Source organism: Amaranthus tricolor, chromosome 9, assembly GCF_026212465.1.
Source record: "Amaranthus tricolor cultivar Red isolate AtriRed21 chromosome 9, ASM2621246v1, whole genome shotgun sequence".
In the NCBI taxonomy this organism is placed as follows: Eukaryota; Viridiplantae; Streptophyta; class Magnoliopsida; order Caryophyllales; family Amaranthaceae; genus Amaranthus; species Amaranthus tricolor.
Window position 1 is genome coordinate 8677033 of NC_080055.1, and position 21667 is coordinate 8698699.

The 21667-nt window shown below is 28.9% G+C and overlaps 2 protein-coding genes across 7 annotated transcripts; one reads left to right on the forward strand and one right to left on the reverse strand.

The window, feature by feature from the left end:
* Positions 1-755: 755 nt before the first annotated feature.
* On the reverse strand, positions 756-4348 carry LOC130823638 (zinc finger BED domain-containing protein RICESLEEPER 2-like). 6 transcript variants are annotated; one of them, XR_009046608.1, is made up of 6 exons: positions 4129-4348; positions 3789-3878; positions 2905-3099; positions 1544-2810; positions 1369-1454; positions 756-1283 (listed from the first exon to the last, which is right to left on the reverse strand). XR_009046608.1 is itself a non-coding variant. In XM_057688347.1 (5 exons), the coding sequence occupies exons 2-4, from the start codon at positions 3195-3197 to the stop codon at positions 1737-1739; spliced, it is 552 nt and encodes a 183-aa protein (XP_057544330.1). In that variant the 5' UTR covers positions 3198-3878; positions 4129-4348; the 3' UTR covers positions 1291-1454; positions 1544-1736. The 6 variants fall into 6 exon arrangements, 1 of the variants encoding a protein (XP_057544330.1); XR_009046610.1 differs by having other exon boundaries at positions 758-1283; positions 2905-3674; positions 3789-3853; XR_009046607.1 differs by having other exon boundaries at positions 758-1283; positions 2905-3674.
* Positions 4349-14372: 10024 nt separating this feature from the next.
* On the forward strand, positions 14373-20586 carry LOC130823640 (NAC domain-containing protein 104). The gene is made up of 3 exons (XM_057688348.1): positions 14373-14709; positions 16185-16462; positions 20370-20586. Exons 1-3 carry the CDS (start codon positions 14514-14516, stop codon positions 20544-20546), a joined length of 651 nt encoding a protein of 216 aa, XP_057544331.1. The 5' UTR covers positions 14373-14513; the 3' UTR covers positions 20547-20586.
* Positions 20587-21667: the final 1081 nt, after the last annotated feature.

Below are 21667 nucleotides of genomic sequence, written 5' to 3' on the forward strand. Positions count from 1 at the left end.
TGTATTTTAATGGCAATAAGATATAATGGATATTTTATTCATGTATTTAAGATTCCATATTATCAAATTATCATGAATGAGTAACATTGAATAACCAGCATTGATAACTTCTTCTATTATGCTAACTTGTTGATGTTTTGTTTGCGCCCATGCGAATATGAAGCATTATGGAGTATATTGATCTTTTTTATAAATTTACACAAACGCATCATGTAATTTTGATAGATGTACATTCATGTATGTTAAATCTTTTGTAAAAAGTTGAGTATTATCTTGAGCATTTCCCTTCTTTGTTTCCGTGCCTAGCCTTGGTGGCTCACTCAAAAGATTAGTGGTTTGAATCGAAACAAGCAAGGAATAAGAAAAGAGTATAATGAAATTAATGCAATAGTAGTGTTTTGGATGCATCTTCACTAGCTATGGTTCGGAGAATAGACTGATGTAAATAATAGATATGAGATCAACATCTATAAATCAACTACAACATTGAAAATCAGAAGTAAACATTGATCAACTACTACAAATTAACTGCAATGTACTAGATATTACATGAATTTTATTTTTTTTTGAATATATGTTATTCTTTTTTATATTTTTATCAAATATTACAAGTTTATATAGAGAACCTTAAGGTGATATGCAACTTTTTTATATTCTTATCAAATATTACAAGTTATAAGTACATTCAAAACATAATCAAACATTATTACAAATAATAATGCAAAATACAAATTATAATTTGGAGGAATTTGTATTTCCCCTTTGTTGATGGCAAAAACAAAAAATTACACAAATATGACTAAAAGGAACTTGAAGATGAAGACCGTTACCGGAAAACTTGATACAAGTTGTAGGTAAGGATGGTCAAGGGGCGAGTCTGGAGCGGGTCTGGCCAGACCCGGACCCGGACCCTTTTATTTTTATGGATCTTGACCCGGATACGGACCCTAAGGGTCCAAAATTTTCAGACCTAGACCCGAACCCTACGGATCTGACAGGTCTAGGGTCCTTAATGGGTCTAATACAAAGCCTCTTTGATTTGTCAAAATTGAACCTTTTGCGAGTCTTTTTGTATTTTTGTAAGCGACTTATTATCGTATTACAAACACTTGTTTGAGTTCATAAAATTCAAATACAAAATAATTACTAAAACGTAAAAATACTTGTCTAAATACATAATTAAAAATCAAATATAAAAGACTACATGAGAAACATAGTTTATATTCCATAACATTACAAATTACAATCAATTTTGATCAATCATCTTCAACTTCATCAAGATCCTAAAGGAAATATCAAACAATTATAAGTTAGTTTTTCAATAAAGAAAAAGTAAATCAAAATAAATCCATTAAAGTTAAAGCATACTAGTTGAATCGCATCTATTAGTTTTTCTTCATCAACATCCAAATCATCAATTACTGTAGAGCAAGCATAAGCATCTTCCGAAGAACCTTAGAAAAAGATTTTAAAAACAAAAACAAATTAAGATCACCAACCAAAAACAAAACCAATACTAAATCAGTAAAAGTTAGACTTTTACCTTTTATGTCTTCCATCATCCAATTTTGTAAACACATTAATGCTTCCACAGTTTGTGAATGAAGTCTTGAACGATGAGGGCTAATAACACTTCCTCCGGTACTAAAAGCACTTTCTGAAGCAACGGAAGAAACAGGAATGGCAAGAATATCTTTCGCAATCTTTTGCAAAGTCGGATACTTCGTATTTACTTTCTACCAATAAAGGACATCCAAATCCTCATCATCCGATAATGGTTCTTCCTCTAAATAAAAATCCAATTCACACCTATTCACCTTTCTAACCTTAGTTCTTTTAGATTGAGCAAATTCATTTTGTGCACCGTCTATAGAACTTGGTGCAGGTCGTTTCCTACTTTGTCCAACATCATTCACATTTTTCACAATATCACTTTTCCTTTGATACTCCTACAACCAAATTATCAAGTCACCTACGAACTCTTTCTAATTGCATATCAACCTCATTAACATCCAAAAACTTTCTAAAATAAAACTCCACACAATCCATTTTATTTCTCGGGTCTAAGATAGTAGCAATAGCCAAAAGTTCACACATATGATCCCAATACTTGTCAAAATTTTCAAGCATATTTTCTGTCATCAATCTAATAATTTCAACATCACTTTGTAACCACCTACCTATAGCAAGCATAATCTCACAAACCCTTCGAAAAAAAAGGTTGAAAGTGATAAAGTTTCTTCCAGAAAAAACATTAGTTGTACTGTAAAAAATTTCTAACTTATCACAAACAAGCTAAGCTAATTCCCAATCCTTATCACTAGGAACAACAAAATTCATCTTTTTATTCAATCGCTTTACCCTTGAAAACACATCTTTAAATGGCAAAACACTTTTAAGCATCAAGTAGGTTGAATTCCATCTTGTTTTACAATCAAGACTAGGCCTTTTAATGTTAACTAAGTCCAAAAAACGACAAGCCTCCTCAAAATTTTCAATTCTTTTTGGAGTTGACATCCAAAAAGACACACAATCACGAACTTTTTCAATTGCAGAACTAATAACCCCTAATCCATCTTGAACTATTAGGTTCAATATGTGAGCACTACAACGTAAATGCAAAAGATCACCCTCAAGCATCAAAGACCTTTTATCAAACTTATCCACTAAAATCTTCATCATTGCATCATTAGTAGTGGCATTATCAACAACAACAGCAGATATTTTATTTTTAACAATATTGAGACAAACAATCCATCATTACCTTTCCAATAACACCTCCGGTGTGAGGACAAGGCACATAGCAAAACCTATATAGAATAATAACAATATATGTTTTAGTCAAAGGATAAATGATAAAATTAAAAGTAACATGATTACATGAGTAAATAAGTAAGATTTTACCTTAAGGTGCGATTTCGTAAGACCCATTGTTTATCAATAAAATGCAAAGTTATGACCATGTAACCCTTCTTCTGGTTGGTTGCAGTCCACATATCAGTAGTGATTGCAATTCTACTTTCATTATGCTCGAGCAATTTACGTAGAGAAAGTTTTTCTTCTTTAAACAACTTCATGATATCTCGCTTTAATGTGGACCTAGAAATCATCTTAAAATTGCAATTAAGGCTTTCAACAAACCTCCTAAACCCAATATGATCCACCATAGACAATGGATACTCGTGCATAATAACCATGGAAACTAATTCCCTTCTCGAAAAATCTTGGTCGAACTTTTAAGTTTGATTTTACCACTAAATTCCAGAGAACTTGACCCATCACATTCCTTCTTAACTCTTAAAGTTGTTTGACCACGTGCAAGATTCAAATGTTTTCCTGATCAAACTTTCTTTGCGTGTTTCAAGAGATGAGAAGTTTCACTACTACCACCAGTTACTAGACTAACACCACAATTCTTACAAACAGCTCTAATCACACCATTTACTTCTTCTCTTACAAAATAATTCCATGCCTTAGAGGTTGTTTTCCTTCCCTTATCTTTTGTGCAAGAACTTGGAATACCATCATCATTAACAAACCCTTCTTCATTTACATTCAATGTATTTTTTTGACTCCATAACAAAATCATATTGTGGTTGTGTCACTGATTTGGACGTACATTATGATTGATTTTCATTCATTATAAATACGACAATAAATCTAAATTTAAACACCTATTCAAGATTTCAATCAATAGATTTCATATCAAAATGAGAACAATAAATCTAAATTTGTTTTCAAATCAAATCAAATGAAGCAGATTAAAATTTGGGAAGTAAAAGACAAACCTTATAAGAAGAGATGAGATGAATAAGAACTATTCAAGTTGAAGAAGCAAGTTAGGGTCCAAGACCTAGTAATATTTGAATTGATTACTCCTAAAAATGCATTGAATTAAGTAAGGCCTAAGGGTTAAGATATAAATATATATATACAGTAATACAACGGATTGAATACAAATCTACAATATTAGAACATATTATAATTTGACCGGCATCTTCTCAGCATCTAAAGGAATATACTTTGCCTAAACGAGTCAACCAAATAAAACCACAAAATACATAGAAGAATGAAAATTAAAATCACTAATTCACTACCAAATTAAAGAAAATCAAAGAAATAGAGTACCTGAAGTTTGGACTGGATTGAATGGTGGAGGTCAACTGAAGTTGAGAAGAAGGATGGCGATGGCGATGGAGATTGATGGCTGTCGCAGAGGCGCAGAGGAGTAGAGGTTAGGGGAGAAAGAAAAAATTAGGATTACTGGTGTGTGAGGCTGTGAGTGTGTGAGGCACTGAGGCTGCCTTTTGAGAATGAGAAAGAAGCGTACTCCTACTCTGTGTCTCACTGTTTCCGTGTCATAATATTAGAATTTATAAAGAAATTCAAAATATAAAATTTAAATGTTTAGGGTCCGGGTCTTTACCTTTGGACCCGGACCCGGACCCGTTAGATATTTTTTGGATCCAGAATCGACCCGGATCCGATAGGTCTCAAAAATTAAGACTCAGACCCTTAAAAAAGAGGCGGGTCCGGAGCGGGTCCAACAGGGTCCTGGACCCATGACCATCCCTAGTTGTAGGCATGTGCTAATTTTCCTTATGTGATATTTCCCCCACAAAGGTATTTGGGTTTGAACTTGGAAATTCACACTAGATACAAACAACTCAATATACCCTTAGTACTTGGGACATATCACTTAATAACAATGTGTTTTGGTGAATAAACTTTGGAAGTTTAACAAAAAGTTTATAACCCTTTTTGAAAGAACACAAGAAAGAGATGAAGTAAGGATAGAATAGAATTTAGAAATTGGTGTGTATCACACCCTTCCCCAAGAACCCTTTTTATACTAATCTTAGTACATCAAAGGGTCATGGCACAATTAATCATCATTTTTGATCAAACATAATGACCATACATCAATATCATGTTTATTGTAGTATTCATGAGCATTATTCCAACTTGTTAACACACTTGTAACTTTAGAATCAAAGTTGAACAAGAATAGAATCCAATACTCATTGATCAAAAAAGACAACAAGGCACACTATGCCTGGCAGAAACAAAAGCGAGTCGGCTTTGGTTCCACCCACAGGAAAGCCGAGTCGGCTTTTCCTGCTGACTCGATTTTTTTTTTGCTTTTTATCCTTCCCTTTGACCCCTTTTGAACCTTATATTTTAATACACTTTGTCCTACTACTATTTGTAGTACTTAGTAATATTTCTCAGGGATTAATATACACTAAATGTCCAACAAATAAGGGTTTTGGTTAAAGCTTTTGGTTAGAAAATTAGGCATTAGTGGCATTTTTTGAAAGTCATAACGACATAAACTAATCAAAAGTCACCATTATCTTTCACGATATATGATCTAGTGGCATTAGTCTGAGTGTCATGACAACCTTAAATGGCATCTACAAATGCCACTAAATCCTAATACATATGCCACTAAAATCTAGATTTGTCGTAGTAGAATTAGCATATATATTGATGTTGCATATCAAAACTTTTAGTTAAAGCTAGTTTTGGAGTATTAAGGAATACGCTAGTGTTTAAAGTTTTAACTCCTTTCAATATAGTTTTGCTTATTACTACAATTTAAAAGTATATGGTAAAACAGTCAAATTATTTGATCATGCTACATATATAGTTGTTCACACACATGATATACATAGTTAGAGAGTTAACTATGATAATCTAGGTGAGCTAATTAAAAAAACCAGCTAGCTTGTTAAAGGATCAATTATCAATTAAACCTAAAAATGTTTAAATTATGTTTAAATTAATATTTGATCAATGATATTGAAGACTCAACTCTCTTAAATGATGATAATTCAAAACACATATTAATTAAACAAAAAAATTAAGTAATTATATTTAGTTGTTTAAGTCGGTCTAAAATCATATTAAATATAAAGTGAATAATTGATATATACTTTAAGTCCTAAATATTGAAATATGCTTAAATGACTTAAGTTTATCTTAAGGATAAATTTATAAGTTTTGAGATAAGTTTAAATGGCTTTAAGATAATTATGTTTATAATAATTTATTTTCGTAATTATCTTTAAAATATTTTAATAGGTCAAGGTTTATTAAAATTATCTAAGAAATATTTTAATAGGTCAAGGTTTATTAAAATTATCTATTAAAATAATTTGAATTTAAAAATGTGTGTTTAAGATATTTGGATAATTAAATGTTAAAGTACAAGCTAAACACATTTTGTTATTAATAGTATACGGTTAATATTTGGATTTAAATAAGTTGTTGCTAATTAAAGAGTTTCCTATAAATAAGATGACAATTTAAATAGATATTAAAAATAGGAAGTGACAATTTAAATTAATGCTAAAAATAAGAATTAATTTTGAATATTATTTTACACGTTAGTTTATCTGGTTTTTTTGCTTAGTTTTCAATATCTTGTATGAGTTCTAATGTGGCAGCAAAACATTGGTTATTAAAAACTAATTACAGCACACAATGACGAAATTATATGAGCTGTCAGTGCAACGTCAGTTTGAGTTAAAGTTCAAGATCTTAAAGACTGGCACAGATTATCTAGATCAACGAAATTAATGGATGAAGCTTTCTTGCTCTTCAAGGATATGTTGAGGCGTGACATATATAAATACAAGGCTTCGTTCAAAAATTAAGACTGCACCTCTTCTTACAATTTTCTCTCTTGACTTAAGATCTAATATTCTCTAAGTATTTAAAAGTGTTATAATTCTTAGTTCATCTAACTCTTACAATTTGTAATAGGATTAAGTGTTAAAAAGAGTTAGAATTTTCATAGTTTAATACGCCTAACTTAGAATACTTTTCAAAGTGTTCAGCTTGTAATCTCTATTATGAGATTTGGGATTTGCTTTTATAAACGGACTTGTAAGACGTTCTTCAAGAGGAAGAACGTGGTGAGAGAACATAGACAGATCTTCTTGTTTGTCTTAAAGTCGATTAATAAAAGGCGTTGAAATCCTACGGGTTGAAAGAGAACCCATAGGCGGGGAGTAGGTTGTTTAGAACCGAACCTCGTTAATATATCGGGTGTTATTGTTTAAGTTTATTTTTTGCACATACGTTATAGTTTTACAAATCGACCTAAAACTGTCCCAAAAAACAGTTTTGAAAGGTCACTCAATCTCTTGAAATAATCTTCCAGACAAAAATTTTAAACGACCATACTCTTTATTCACCCTCCCCTCTAGAGAGTATTTGACCTCCTACCAACATTCAATTATGAGTATAGTTTATCATGACGTATTATTTGTGTATATTGATGATAATGGTAGTCCAATATTTCTTAGGATAATTAAATTATTAAGTAGCCCTTTAATTCGAGAATGTGATGAACTAGTTTGATAAATAGTATATGGAAAAAATGACACTAATCATTCACTTTTTTATCTATCCATTGAAAATAAATTCACATTTCGTTATTCTTAGTTAATCCAATTTATTGTGCATTCATCCGTTAAAAGTATGCCCATCTAAACTAATACTTTAAATATTGTTTATAATCTTTATTTGAATATAAAGATTTAAGATATTCTAATGGCTGAACAATATTAAATAGAAAATGAATTATTTAGATCACTTGGTACACAAGATCATTCTTCGGAGAGACAATATACGGTAAATCTCTTCATCATTTTTCCTTTTTTCATAGATGAGCAGGAGAGGTGTTCTAAGTAGATCCGACAATATGATATTTATTTGATTTTGTAATTGAATTCGATTTAACCCAACTTTAAAATAAATTTAAATTTATATACGTAAAGATTAATGTGGATACAAAATCCAATTTTAAACCGATGCAAAATACATAACTCAAAATCGGATAAAACTCCATGATGATGAAAATTTATTCCAAAATGCACACGTAGAATGTCGGACTAATCAATTCACAGTAAATTTTGTCTTTTGGTGCAACTTTTATATGCCAATTTGATGTCTATTTCCGATGACAAGTGTATTGGGCATATATCAAGCTCCAACTGTCCTCATTTAGTGTTTTCTTTTCAGTTGATTAAGCACCTGATTTTTCTTTTACCTTCCATTTCATGCTTTGCCAATAAAACTTATGTACTAAAGGACCATGTAAGGATAAGATAGAAAGTAGTGAAGCTCAAGTGTTTCTACTAACTATTCCATCTCAACATTATAAGGCCATATTTAATTTTTCACCAACTAAAAATAAACTTTAATAAAAATATGATTCATCCATGGTTTTGTTATTAGTTTATATATATATATATATATATATATATATATATATATATATATATATATATATATATATATATATATATATATATATATATATATATATATATATATGTTATAGGATAGGCAATGAAAAAGTAGGAGTTGGTAATATTTAAACCTAGGACCTTACCTGAGGTAAGCGGTACTTGCTTTAATTAATAAAATTTAAGTCGAGATCAATCATTTATATAAATTATATATCAAAATTTAAATTATTAGACAATGAAAAAATATTAGAGTATAGAACATATCCTACAGTCTTAATCAACCATCAACTCAAACTTTTGTTCACTTAGTTTATTAATATGGTATCAGAGCCAACATGACAAAAAGTCACGAGTTCAATTCTAAACCACCTCTTATTTAAAGTGGATTTAGTAATAGGTTTCAAGAGATTCTGTGTTATATCTACAATTCTAGCTCAAAGGGCTCTCATGTAAGAAAATATATTGATGTATATATTATAATTTGGGACTTCAACTATCAGCCTAACTTTTGGTTGAGTTGATTCCTTGAAAAAAAACGCTAAAAAATATTGGCTGCATAGAATTTGTTTAATGTTACACATTGTTAACGTAAACTTAAATTAAGTAGCCGAAAAACGAGGAAATGATGTATTCACATTTCTTCCATGTTTGTTATAATTAACTTGCCTGAAGTAGAAGTTGAAAATAGAGATGGGGTTGTCAAAACAATGATGATATAACATAACACTTGTTAATATTAGAAGTCTTGAGTTTACAAACATTGTGATTTTTAAACAAACAATACCTTGCTAGGCCTAAGCTTGGATCACTTGGAATATTTTTGCATGACCTTTATGACGTCATTGTTATGTGATCATTTAGCATGAAGAAATTATTAATAATTGCATCCTAGGTGAAAATTCTTGTTTGGTCCCACTTTTCACCTACAAGATAATGTGAGGCTAAAATATGTGATAATTGTATGGAAAATAATAGGAATTAACAACACCAAGAATTATATTCAATTAAGTTTATTAATTTTGTAGCAATTTGGTTCATATTATAAAAAATTAGAGCATGTAATGATTATACTACGTTTTAATTTATTCACTTTATTTTCAATTAAGTTCAATTCAAATCAATTAAAGAGAACCAACATTAATTTTGAAATAAATTCTACATACTCCTAATTAAAATGTTTAGGACAGAAGTCATTCTGATTCAACTAATATTTTAAAAAGATTCTATATAAAAATTAAAAAATAAAAACTCTAATTTCTTGGTTGAATTTAACATATCGATATCCTTAAATTCTATTTACTTTTTTAAAAATTGCATATCTACATTCACCAATAATAATATATTATATTACCATGCTTAATTGATCCAATAATTTTTCATATTTGAAGCTACCTATATTTGTTTGCGTCATTAGGTGACACTAAAATGGAATGAATTGGATGACTAGGTTTTGTTGGCGCACTTTTAATAAAGCAAAGTAATATAAATAGTATTTGACTCCCCCACTTATTTTCTATATCAAATGACAATCTGCAACATCAAAAAGGATTTCAAAGGTCACTATACCTTGAACCTTAATCTAAAGTGATGCTAGTTTGACCTCAACCATTATATTTTAACTTAGCTAACTCAAATTCTTATCTCCATTTATAATGGATATTTTTTTATAATCTTTGTTTCAAATACTCCCTCCAATTTACTATTAATGTCTTATTTACTTTATACACCCTATTTAATGTACTTATTCAATTCTAAATATCTCTAATTGTGGATAACTAAAAATTATAGAAAGTTAATAAGAATAATCTTTGCATTGAGACAAATCAAACAAGATCTCACTTGACTATGTTTTAACTTATAGATTAAGAATAAAATACAAATTAAGAAAATGAGATGAATAGTATCCAAAAAGCAAACAAGATATTAGTGCTGAATTGGAGGGAGTATTAATTATGAATATAGAAAATCTAAATGGGTTATCTACTTTATTTAGCTAGGGTGTTTGGTTTTTTTGAAAAAATATATATATATATATTTATATAAATTACTGTTTTCTTATGAAAATTCTTAAGATGTAAAATGCTTGAAATACGGTGCTTAGTCTTGCCATTTGATCGCTAAAGAGAAAAAAGCGGGTCAAGCGACGATTTGGAGACGGTCTAATAGGCCGTCACCATAAATATGGACGCTAAATAAAAATTGGATAGATTAAACTTAGAGAAACATGAGATGAAGGAGAGTTAAATTTTTTTCAATTACACAGGAAAAAATTTCTTTCTAGTAAAATTTATAATTTCAAATTGCTTCTCAAACTAATTAAACAACTTAAATTTTAAAAAACTTGTGAGAAATCAAACACCTATAGAACTTTTGGAAGAATTGTTGAACATTTAGAGTATATAGACCAAGATTTGTATATACTACATATTTAGTATAGCAGTGGGACTAAATAAATATATTATAAGTCCAAATTAAATGCCTCAAAGAATTTGATGAATCATTACTTTGATTCATAAGTTTTGCTTGGTGAAACATTACTTTGTTTCATAAGCTTTGCTTGGTGAAACATTACTTTGTTTCATAAGCTTTGCTTGGTGAAAAAGCTTTGTTTGGTGAAACACTTTTGTTTCAAAATGAGGTATTGTTTGATGCATAGCTCTATAAATAGAGGTTGCATGTCAAGGGACATTCGATCCCAATTTCATATGATTTATGATTTATCTCTTAAAAATACTCTTATTTCTATTCTTCCTTTCATAAGATAATATTGAGAGAGTAATTAACTCTTAATATCATCAAAGTTCATAATTCACTACAACACTTGTATTTACTATTGCAATTTCCTTGTGCTAGGATTGTGTTGTGTAGATTGTATCTCATTGTGAATTTCATTTATCATCCCAAGCACCTTTATGGGAGAAATTGTAACATTCGGGAAAATTAATATTTTAAGACGAGTAAGTTTAAGAGAATTATCAGTGCGAGAATGATCATAAATACACATGACATAAAATATTCTTAATTTAACTTCTTCTCTTCTTTTTTTTTTTTATTTTTTTTTATTTTTGACCCATTAAATTCTCGCACTGATAATATTTTAAGACGAGTAAGTTTAAGAGAAGAAATTAAATTAAGAATATTTTATGTCATGTGTATTTATGATCATTTTCGCACTGATAATTCTCTTAAACTTACTCGTCTTAAAATATTAATTTTCCCGAATGTTACAGAAATATCACAATAGGAAAGTGCATGAACGCCTTCTACTCATAACAAGTTTCCGAGCGACTTCTATGATTGTCGCAACCTTATCTTCATGGTGTCCATTTGGTGATTTACAAAGCAAAGAGTTCCATTGCCATCCACACAAGGGAAATACAAATCGCTTTGTTTATTTATATTTGCATTATATTTCCAACATAATTTATTATCCATCTTTTTTATAGAATGTTTTTTTTATAAAGATGCATGTACTCTTGACCCTTAAATATTTAGTAATAATGAACAAGGTAGGACAAAGTTATGTGTAACTTCTCCGGACACATAGGGCCTCCTAAATTAAAGAATCATAAATATTAAATTTATTTATATTAAATCATATCATCTATCTTTTTTGTTAGTTGATTATTTATATTTTTAGGATTTAGAATTTTAAAAAATAACTAAAAATTAAATTTTAAAGAGAGAGAGTGGGGGTGAAAAAGAGATGACGATATGTATATTGAAAGGGTAGAGCTAGTTTAGATGAAAAATCCTTATCATCAAAAGAAGAATTAAGTGGAACTATAGAATAGAAGTGTGTAAAAACATGATAGAATGATTTAAGAATTAACATAATTAAGTAGCCTTTTTTTTAAAGAAAAATTATTTCGCGCCACTACCACACACTATTTCGGGTGTTGTTTTAAAGAAAAATTATTTCATACATGCTTATAATTAAAAAACTATATGTAGCCTTTTTTTTAAGATGGGATATTATATATTGTTAAATTAGGCTGGATTTATTGTGAATGCCATCATATTAACAGGGGACACAAGCGCACACACTTCATAAGCCAAGGAGATATATACCATCCCAAAATCATATGGCAATGGGAAGAAGGTCTCTAATAGCTTATAAAGTGTGCACACCATTTTCAATTTATCGATGTGGCATAACTCATCCCAACATATATACAAATTCCTATTATTAGAATACTCACTTTAGGTTTTTGTTGTACTCACCTTATTATGAGTTATGAAGGAGTCGTTAGTAGCAAGGGCTTTATGATTACATGGTATGTTAAGGAGAGGGTTTAGTTACAATCGAATTTATAAGGAAAGCTGTATTTGCTTTAATTTAGACAAAACTCATAGCAAGGAGTTGTTGTTTTTGTAAAAGCTTTCTTATATGTAGGATCGATTTTGAGGGTAGGCCAAAAATGTCGCTGCCCAAGGCCCACCTCTATAGATTAAAAATCTGATTTAATTACTAAAGGCCGAAAAAAATAAATTGATCACATCACATCCCAATTTGTTTGAAAATGCACGTATTTAATATATTGTTAGTGAATCATGTATTAATTAATGATTTGTAAATTAATCTTCAAACAAATAGTCTATTACTTTAAATAATTTGTCAATAAAATGTCACAGTATATAATATATCCTAGACTTTAACCATAAGCTTAAACTTTTAGTTGAGTTGGTTTCTTGACATGGTATCAGAAATTTGTATGACAAGAGGTCACATATCAAATCTCAACCATTCCTCACTTAAAGTGAAATATTCAGCGCCTATACATATCCACACTTCTAGTCTACTAGACTCTCGAGTGAAGGGTATGTTAGAGTGTGTGTCTATATATATATATATACATATATATTCACGAGAGCTCTTTAGCTAGAAATATAAATGTAACATATACTTGAAGCTCCAAAAAAATATGTTATATAATGTAACAATTATTTGATGTTGCAATGTATGAGCTACCAAGAACTAACTATATGCTGCATTAAACTCCACTTTTGCTGAGGATGTAAAAGTTGTATTCTTGTTGCTTGATTTTCTTAGTTTGTTTGGTTCGAATGAGTCATCACCTTTGTTTTATCATCTTATCTTATATCTTATATACCTTAAAACTTGTGTCGTGCTGGTGCTCACATATTGTGTTTGTAGTGTTTCGTGTCAAATCATACTGTGTCATTATCCCATATTGTATGTGTTAGTTCGACCAACTTTCATTTGTACCATGAGACCGGATTGGAACTTGCTCCACATATTCAAAAGAGGGAGAATAATTAACATAATCTATAATAGAATAGTTAATTTTTTAAAAGCCTATTATCTTGATATGGATAAATAAGATCAACAAATCAATCAAGATAAGTTTTAATTCATATATTGATTGTCTTGAGAATACTTTGATATTAAATTGCATTTATTTATAGTTACATGTAATCTTTAATATTAGTATCTTTTTAATTCTATGTACTAATAATATTTTTGATACTTGTTTTATAGTACAAAATACATTGTAATGTTGTGCTAGTATCATCAATCATTTTAAACACTTCTCTAAACCCTCCTAAACTCTACAAGATATCAAATGCTTTATTTTTTTTTTCAATTTTTTTAAAATTATTTTTTATAAAATAATTGCAATATAACATCAAAATATTTTCAAGACAATCAATACATCAAAATACTAATAAGACCCTGTCTTAATTAATTTGTTAACCTTATTTATCTCTATCGACTATCATACATAACTTTTTTATACCTAACTTAATATATACAACCTAAACTTATAACTAAAATAAGAAAAAATGTAATAACATTAAAAATAAAAAATAAAAAAAATAAAAAATAAAAAAAATAAAAAACTTGTTCATGAGTTAAGTGATTTTTCACAAGTCACAACTTAGCAATGTGGCAGACCCATCAAAGATTGAACCTTTTTTTTTTCATGTTTACCTTTTCACCAAATATGACCCCAAAAAAAAAAAAAAAAAACAAAAAGCAGCAACTAACTATATGAATGTATCTATCTCTAGACAATATGTAGAACCATCCCTCTCTATACTTTCAATCAATACCCCATTGTCCCTCTTTAGCCCACAAAATTTATTAAGTTTCCAACTATTATAAGGCTAACTAGAATTCTCCACTTCCATATATATAATTCCTTCAATTTCAATTCATATATATTATTATTATCACGCATATATCTTATTTAAAACAATAGATTATATAATATATAATATGATATGATGGAAGATAATAATATTAAGCATGTAGTAAATATGAAGCAGCTTCCTCCAGGGTTTAGGTTTGATCCAAGTGATGAAGAGCTTGTAATTCATTTCTTGCACTCCAAGGTTTCTTCTTCATCACCTAATAATCTTTGTCTTATTCCTGAATTAGAGGGCTTCTATCATCACTATCATCCTTCTCAACTCCATGGTAAATATTTTTATATATTTTCTAATTTACAACTTAATTCCTTGTTTGATTAATTAATTGGAATTCAATAATTTTTAATCATTTATTATATATAGAATAACTTAAATCGACTATATTTATTGTTATACATATAAAATGATCGATAACAATGATTTGAATATATGTTATATAATATATCATTATATATATATATATATATATATATATATATATATATATATATATATATATATATATATATATATATATATATTTCAGATCATTAATTATTTGAATGTATTTTCTCTCTTTAACATGCATCTATTATACTAGAATTAGGGTTACTAGTGGTTTGGTAAAGTTAATTTCGCCTCTCTCTATAATTGATCTCTTTTATAATTATTTTTTATTTAATGTGTTATTTTAAGTTTATCGATTCATAATCATAGTCCCATTTGGGAAAGTAACTTTCTAATGGCTAACAGCACCTTTAATTGTTTTTATGTTTTAAGAATAATAAAAAAAAACTAACTTATTTTAGCTTTTATCAACTAAAAAGGTCAAAAAGAAACAACTATAATCTTATTGAAATATTTTAGTTTTAATAATAGTTGAGGTCTAAGGATTATGTTATATATTTTAACACGCCCCCTCACACTATTTTCTTTTGGGCTTGAAGTGTGGATCCAATAGATGTCCTTATCATACCTAACGCTTAATATTCTACTTTAAATAAGGGGTGATTGAGATTCGAATCAATGACCTCTTGTCACGCTGGCTTCTGACGTCATGCGAAGGAGCCAACTCAACCAAAAGTTTAATCTGATGATTGATAGTCTTGAGATCCCAGAATATGTTATATACTCTAACATGTATAAATACACCATTAATTAACACTAATATATACGTATGTGACTAGTATAATGAGTAGTTTTTCGTTCATCTTAAATGTAATTTTTATGATCTCTCAGTTTGTTAATCATTCAGCAAAGTCTACTATTTTAGATGATCGGTCAACATGAGAAAAATTCATATATTAGCCTACTATGATTTCTAATTAATTATTTTATATTTCTAAGTAATCATTTTAAGGTTATAAGTTATCTAACTAAGACTATAAAAGTAATTACTTTAAAACTGTAAGTGATCATTCTAATGTTATAAGTGATCACTTTAAGACAGTATAAGTGTCATTGGGACAACCGAGTAGATATAGTCTCACGGTAAGACCGTACATTTGAAAATTGTGTTAATCATTTCTTAGTTTAATGTATATATTGCATGCATTTTAATCAATGATTATAAGATTTAATGATAAAATAACACTACTCATTTTGAAAAAAAAATAAATTAATCAGTAACTTAATGCATCTACTTGTGCGTGTACGTGATAAATGAGTATATAACATATATTTGGACCCAGATCGATCATCTGCTTAACATATATTATATAACACTAATCATGGTTTATACTTGTTATGATGAATGGTATGTAGGCGAAGCATTGGAGAGCTGTGGTCAGTGGTACTTTTACACCAAAAAGACGGAGAATCGGATAAATGAAAATGGATATTGGAAAGAATTAACGGACATGGATCAACCCATTTTTGCAAGGAATTCCAACAAATTAGTGGGTTGGAAGAAATGCTTGGTCTTCTTTAAGGGTACCTTCCCATTAACAGGAATCACAACTGGATGGTTTATGCAAGAATTTCATGCATGTAGCCCTAATTTTGGAGACCAAATCCACCATAAAAGAAGATCAAAACGTTCCGTAAGTAGTTATCTATCTATATACACTTTTTCTGTTCCAAATTAGTTTCAATATTTCTTTTTACACGTCATTTAATACATAATTTGATGTTAAATACTTTCTCCGTTCTATAATATTTGCAACTAATAGTGATCTTTTCCCCACAAAACATATCACAAATAATTGCGAGTATTTCAGAATAGAGGTATTATGTTTATCTCGCTCAATAAAAATTATGCAACTTATATATATACATACATATATATATATATATATATATATATATATATATATAAATTAGATTTCAAAATGAATCAAATAAGATCCAACATGACAATGTTATTTCTTATGCAAAAGTAGAGATTAGGTAATTAAACAAAAGTGTTGATGAATAGTATTACTATATATGCAAATGTTGCAAGTAACTTGAGATGATACAGACAAGATATATATAGATTTTACATTAGTATTATTAATCCCACAGAAATCTTAGTTCGAGTTTGCTTATACAATGGTTTAAATTATAATTTGATAAAATTTCTTAATATTAAATTGTTAATATATAAAGTAGTTTAGCAGATATATACATATAAATGTTCGACTCATTCGCTATAATCAACTCATAGTATAAACAATAATGCATTAGCTTAACTTTTATAAAATATCAAATAGAAGTATGTTAATGTGGAAGGGGAATCTTTTAACATTGTTTACATGTCATATCCTATCAATATATTTGATAAGAAAGTTCACGAGAAATTGTGATGGGTTAATTCATTAGAGGGAGAATTCATGATAATTTTAGTAACTTTTGTCGTTACCAATGATAAGATAAGTAAACACCTGTTATTGTTAGGATTTTCTAATTTGTAAAAGTCTTCTATAGATTTGATACATATTATATTATAGTCTATTAATATAAAAATTTAATAATAAATAGTTTTTTATAATTGGATTTGATTGTACTTATCATACAGAAAAAATTAATAAAATAATATTTTTTATAATTGATGTACACTAAAAAAGTATAAACTATGCGCATACAAAAAATTTAAGTGAGTGATTGGAACTTTAAGATTTGTATTATACACACCCATAAACGAGAGCATGTAAGGCTAGATGAATTGTTGATTCAACATATGTCTTGTTCGAACCTATCGCTATATATTTAAATAAAAATATATTAAACATATGTTAATGTTAGAGTAATAAATTTATTTTTTATTAGTTTTGTTTATCTCTTGAGATGGTATACCTTTCAACTCAGATAGCATACTCTTTGATATTTTAGGCCTATTTGGAGAATAGTTATTTACTATAGTTATTGCCCAGTCTAACCGGCTGAAACTATTGATTGATAAGTCAATTATGTAAGCGAATTATTTTTTATAGAAAAGTAAATGTTAGCTATTAGTTGTTTATTAAAGAAAAAATGGATAAAAAAAACTAAAAGTCATTGGGAAAATCATAATTTTTTATTTTAGCTTAAAAGTCAGCTTTTCAAAGTTGTTTATCAAACACTTTTTTGGCTGTTTGACTAACTAAAAAATCGTAAGCCAAAAGTCAATCAAAGGAGATAGGATTTGAAACTTAAACTTTGATCTCTGATATCATATTAAAAAATAAACTCAATCAAATATATAATATATCATGGAGACTCAACCATCAACTTAAACTTTTGGTTGAATTGGTTTCTTAAAATGATATTTGAACCCAACGTCACAAAAAGGTGACGCATTCGAATCTCCACTATTCTTTAATTTTAAGTGAATATTTTGCACAAGGTATCCGGCTTGTGATGCATTTATACTTCTAACCCAAAGGACTTTCATGTGAGGGGACATATTAGAGTATATAACATATCATTAGGCCTTAATCATTAGCTTAAGTTTATTTTTGGTTGAGTTTAAAAGTCCTACAATATCTAAGCCCAAGGTCTTAAAGAGCATCAAGGAGTAGCTAAAGGTAATCATTAGGGCAATAATATCAATTTCCAGCTAGTCAGATAGGGCTGCACACGGTCCGGTCTGGTCTGGTCTAATTTGACAGAAAAATCAGACCAGACTAGAATTTCCGATTTGAAAATTTTTCAGACCAGTCAAGACACCAGACCGGACCAGACCAGAGACTAGAACGGTCTGGTCTGGTCTGGTCTACAGTTTTTTTTATTTTTTTGTATTTTCTTAATTGAGAATCTAAGATAAACGATAATCTGTAAACAAAATACATCATCAAATCCGAAACATTACAAATTTTCAATAATTAAGTACATCACTAATTTTATAATATAGAACATAATCCGTAGTAAAAATCAAAATCAACTTGTAACATATACTCGAATAATAGAAATCAAAATCAAAGCCCGAATGGATTCATACTATCAATAATCTCAACTTCCTACGATTCCTCTATATAAAGAGCAAGAAAAAATCATCAAAACATGAAATTCTTCAACAGACATTAAGAACTAAAAGATTGAAGTGTGGAAAACATTCAAAAATCCACATAAAGATTGATAGAAATTGACTACATAGACATAAAAAGGGTAAGATAATGAACACAAACCTGGGTCAAGCGCCATTGATAGTGTTTTTCTGAAACAACGATTGAGTGGAACAGAAAATGGAAGTTGATGGACAGATATTTTGTCAAAAGTGCAGTAAGCTTTTTCCACAAGCTTGGTATGACTGGGGAATGCAACTGCTTTCAAGTCAAGCAATGAATATGATCTCACCATTTTCTTTCAGTTAATTAGATTAATTAAATTAATAATTAGCAGGGAGGTGTTAATAGAATAAAATTAGAAATTACTATATTCCATACTCCTATTTAAAATTTTAAATAAAATGGAAATTACGGATTCCGGTCTACGGTTTACGGTTTTTACCAGACCGAAATTTATTACGGTTTTACGGTCCGGTCTGGTCAGAAAATTTTAAAACCGGGACCGAACCGGAAACTTTTTTTTTAAATAAAAAAAACCAGACCAGACCATTTCGATCGTAGACCAGACCAAATATCTAAATTACGGTTTGGTTTACGGTTTAGACTAAACTCTGTTCAACCCTATAGTCAGATGTTCTAGATCGGATTACAATTGAATCTTGTGTTCATATTGATTTTTATATCATTGTAAATCTTTTTTAAAAGTTGGATTAAAGGCCAATTATTATACAAAAATCAAGTAAATGTTGAATTGAGTTTTTATTAAACACTTCTAGGAGTATCCGTATGTTTTCCCTCCTGTATGCATACATATACCTAGTAAATAAGTCACACCGGAAAATCCAAAATACTTGTATAAAATTAGCAGAACACTAATCTTTTCATATGTGTTGAACTTATTTGGCTATCAATCTTATGAGTTATGTGTTACACAACCCAATAATAAAAGGTATTTTAATCAAATTATCCGGACCATAATCTAAACATGCTTGACCTAGATAAGAGGTGACTCTCTAATTTCTAGGTCACTTGGTGAATTTACACAAAGCTTTCTACATTATCTTTAAAAATGAAAATAACATGCTTAAATTTACTATATTTTTTTTCTATTTTTTTTTGTTGTTGTAATCCACTTCTAAGTACACATATTGAGGAAGAGATTATACATGATCAATGACACATTAATTAAAATAAATCAAACCATATTAACCTAATTAATATTTTTCTCTGGTTGGTTGTTAAGTTTTTTTTAGCTAATAAGTCCATCTATATTCTCAACTCTCTTGTTCAAAGTGTAACCTTTACAAACTTTATAATTATATATTGCTAGTATTTCTTCATATTTATCAGACCCTCTTTACTTTTAATTCTCGTCTTTCTTCATATTTATCAGACCCTCTTTACTTTTAATTCTCGTCTTATTCATGAATTAAATTATATAATTATTATAAGTAAATTAATTTTGAATGTTTTGGTGAAATAGGATGTTAACAAATGGGTGCTTTGTCGGGTACAACAAATATGTGATGAGTCACATTGGATGAATACTTTCTCCTATGAAGAAAAATACAACAGTGAAGTGGAGCTTTCATCTTCTGATGAACTATATTATTCAGCTATGGACGATGATCAAGATGACATTATTAGTTGCCCACACTAAAACGTACATCACCTTCATCAAAAAAAGAAAGGAAAAATATAGATGCAAAGGAGATATAATAAGTTTTTACTTGTGTTTGTTTGAGTTTTTTTTTTTTTTTTTTTTTTTTTTTTTTTTTTTTTTTTTTTTACAAATTTCTATTGAAAAGTAAAGAAAGTTTACATATGATGCTAATACATACTAATATCAAAGTGTGACTTTTTTATATCGAAAAAAATTCTTATGAATGTACATATAGTTAAGGAATTACATATCTTAAGTTATGGAAGAAATGTCAATAAATTATATATATGTAGTTAATTTACTAGTTTATTATTGTGATAATTTGTATATATATAACATACTATTTGTGATACTCCGGATTAAGTTTTACAAAAATTGATAGATTACTCATATTAACAAGGTGCATCTTCTTTTTAAGGGCGCCCATTTGCTAAGAACTCACAGTTAAGCGTGGTTGGTGGAGAGTAATGTTAGGGTGGGTGACCTCGTGAGAAGTTTTTTGGGGTGCGCACAAGTGAGACTACCTGCAAAGACTTATGTTGGTCTGTGGGGTAGTCTAAAGTCTCCATAGATAGTCACCGGTGGTCCGATGAGCAGGATGCTACACTATTATGTTTGTAAGATTCATGTGTAGAGAGAGCAAGAACAGTTGGACAATAGATTATAAAAGGATAAATATAAGTATAATTAGTTAAAGTTCCCATGACAAAGTAAGGAATAAAAGTACTTTCCTAAGTCCTAATTCAAGTCAAAAGCAAAGCAAATAAACGAAAACAATATTGTGCCTTAGTTTGGTATCTAGTTTTTGTAAATAGTATTCTTGTAAAGTATCTTTGATTTAAGGCTATTTATTTATTTTAAGTTATTTATTTGGTTGTCATTTCAATTTAGATTTTGTATTAGGTTGCAAACACTTGTAATCTCAGTTCAGTACTTGTAATATCTTTAAGTTTCACATCTATAAAACATATAATAAGAATAACTCAACCAAAGTTTTTTCATCCCCTCTTATATGAGACCGTGTCACCATGAGACGGGTCTATACAAAAGGTTTATAAGTAAAAAAAACATAAAAATAAAATGAAATTTGAATTTACACTTGTATCGGAAGTAATAAT

What these genes read in the sequence shown, in the direction of transcription:
- LOC130823638 (XM_057688347.1), bottom strand. Translation starts at nt 3,197, where the DNA reads ATGGTTATTATGCACGAGTATCCATTGTCTATGGTGGATCATATTGGG. An exon ending in TTACGAAATCGCACCTTAAG is followed by an intron (nt 2,811 to 2,904) that starts GTAAAATCTTAC and finishes TATTCTATATAG; the next exon opens with GTTTTGCTATGTGCCTTGTC. An exon ending in CCGGAGGTGTTATTGGAAAG is followed by an intron (nt 1,950 to 2,764) that starts GTAATGATGGAT and finishes ATTTGGTTGTAG; the next exon opens with GAGTATCAAAGGAAAAGTGA.
- LOC130823640 (XM_057688348.1), top strand. Translation starts at nt 14,514, where the DNA reads ATGATGGAAGATAATAATATTAAGCATGTAGTAAATATGAAGCAGCTT. An exon ending in TCATCCTTCTCAACTCCATG is followed by an intron (nt 14,710 to 16,184) that starts GTAAATATTTTT and finishes AATGGTATGTAG; the next exon opens with GCGAAGCATTGGAGAGCTGT. An exon ending in AAAGAAGATCAAAACGTTCC is followed by an intron (nt 16,463 to 20,369) that starts GTAAGTAGTTAT and finishes TTGGTGAAATAG; the next exon opens with GATGTTAACAAATGGGTGCT.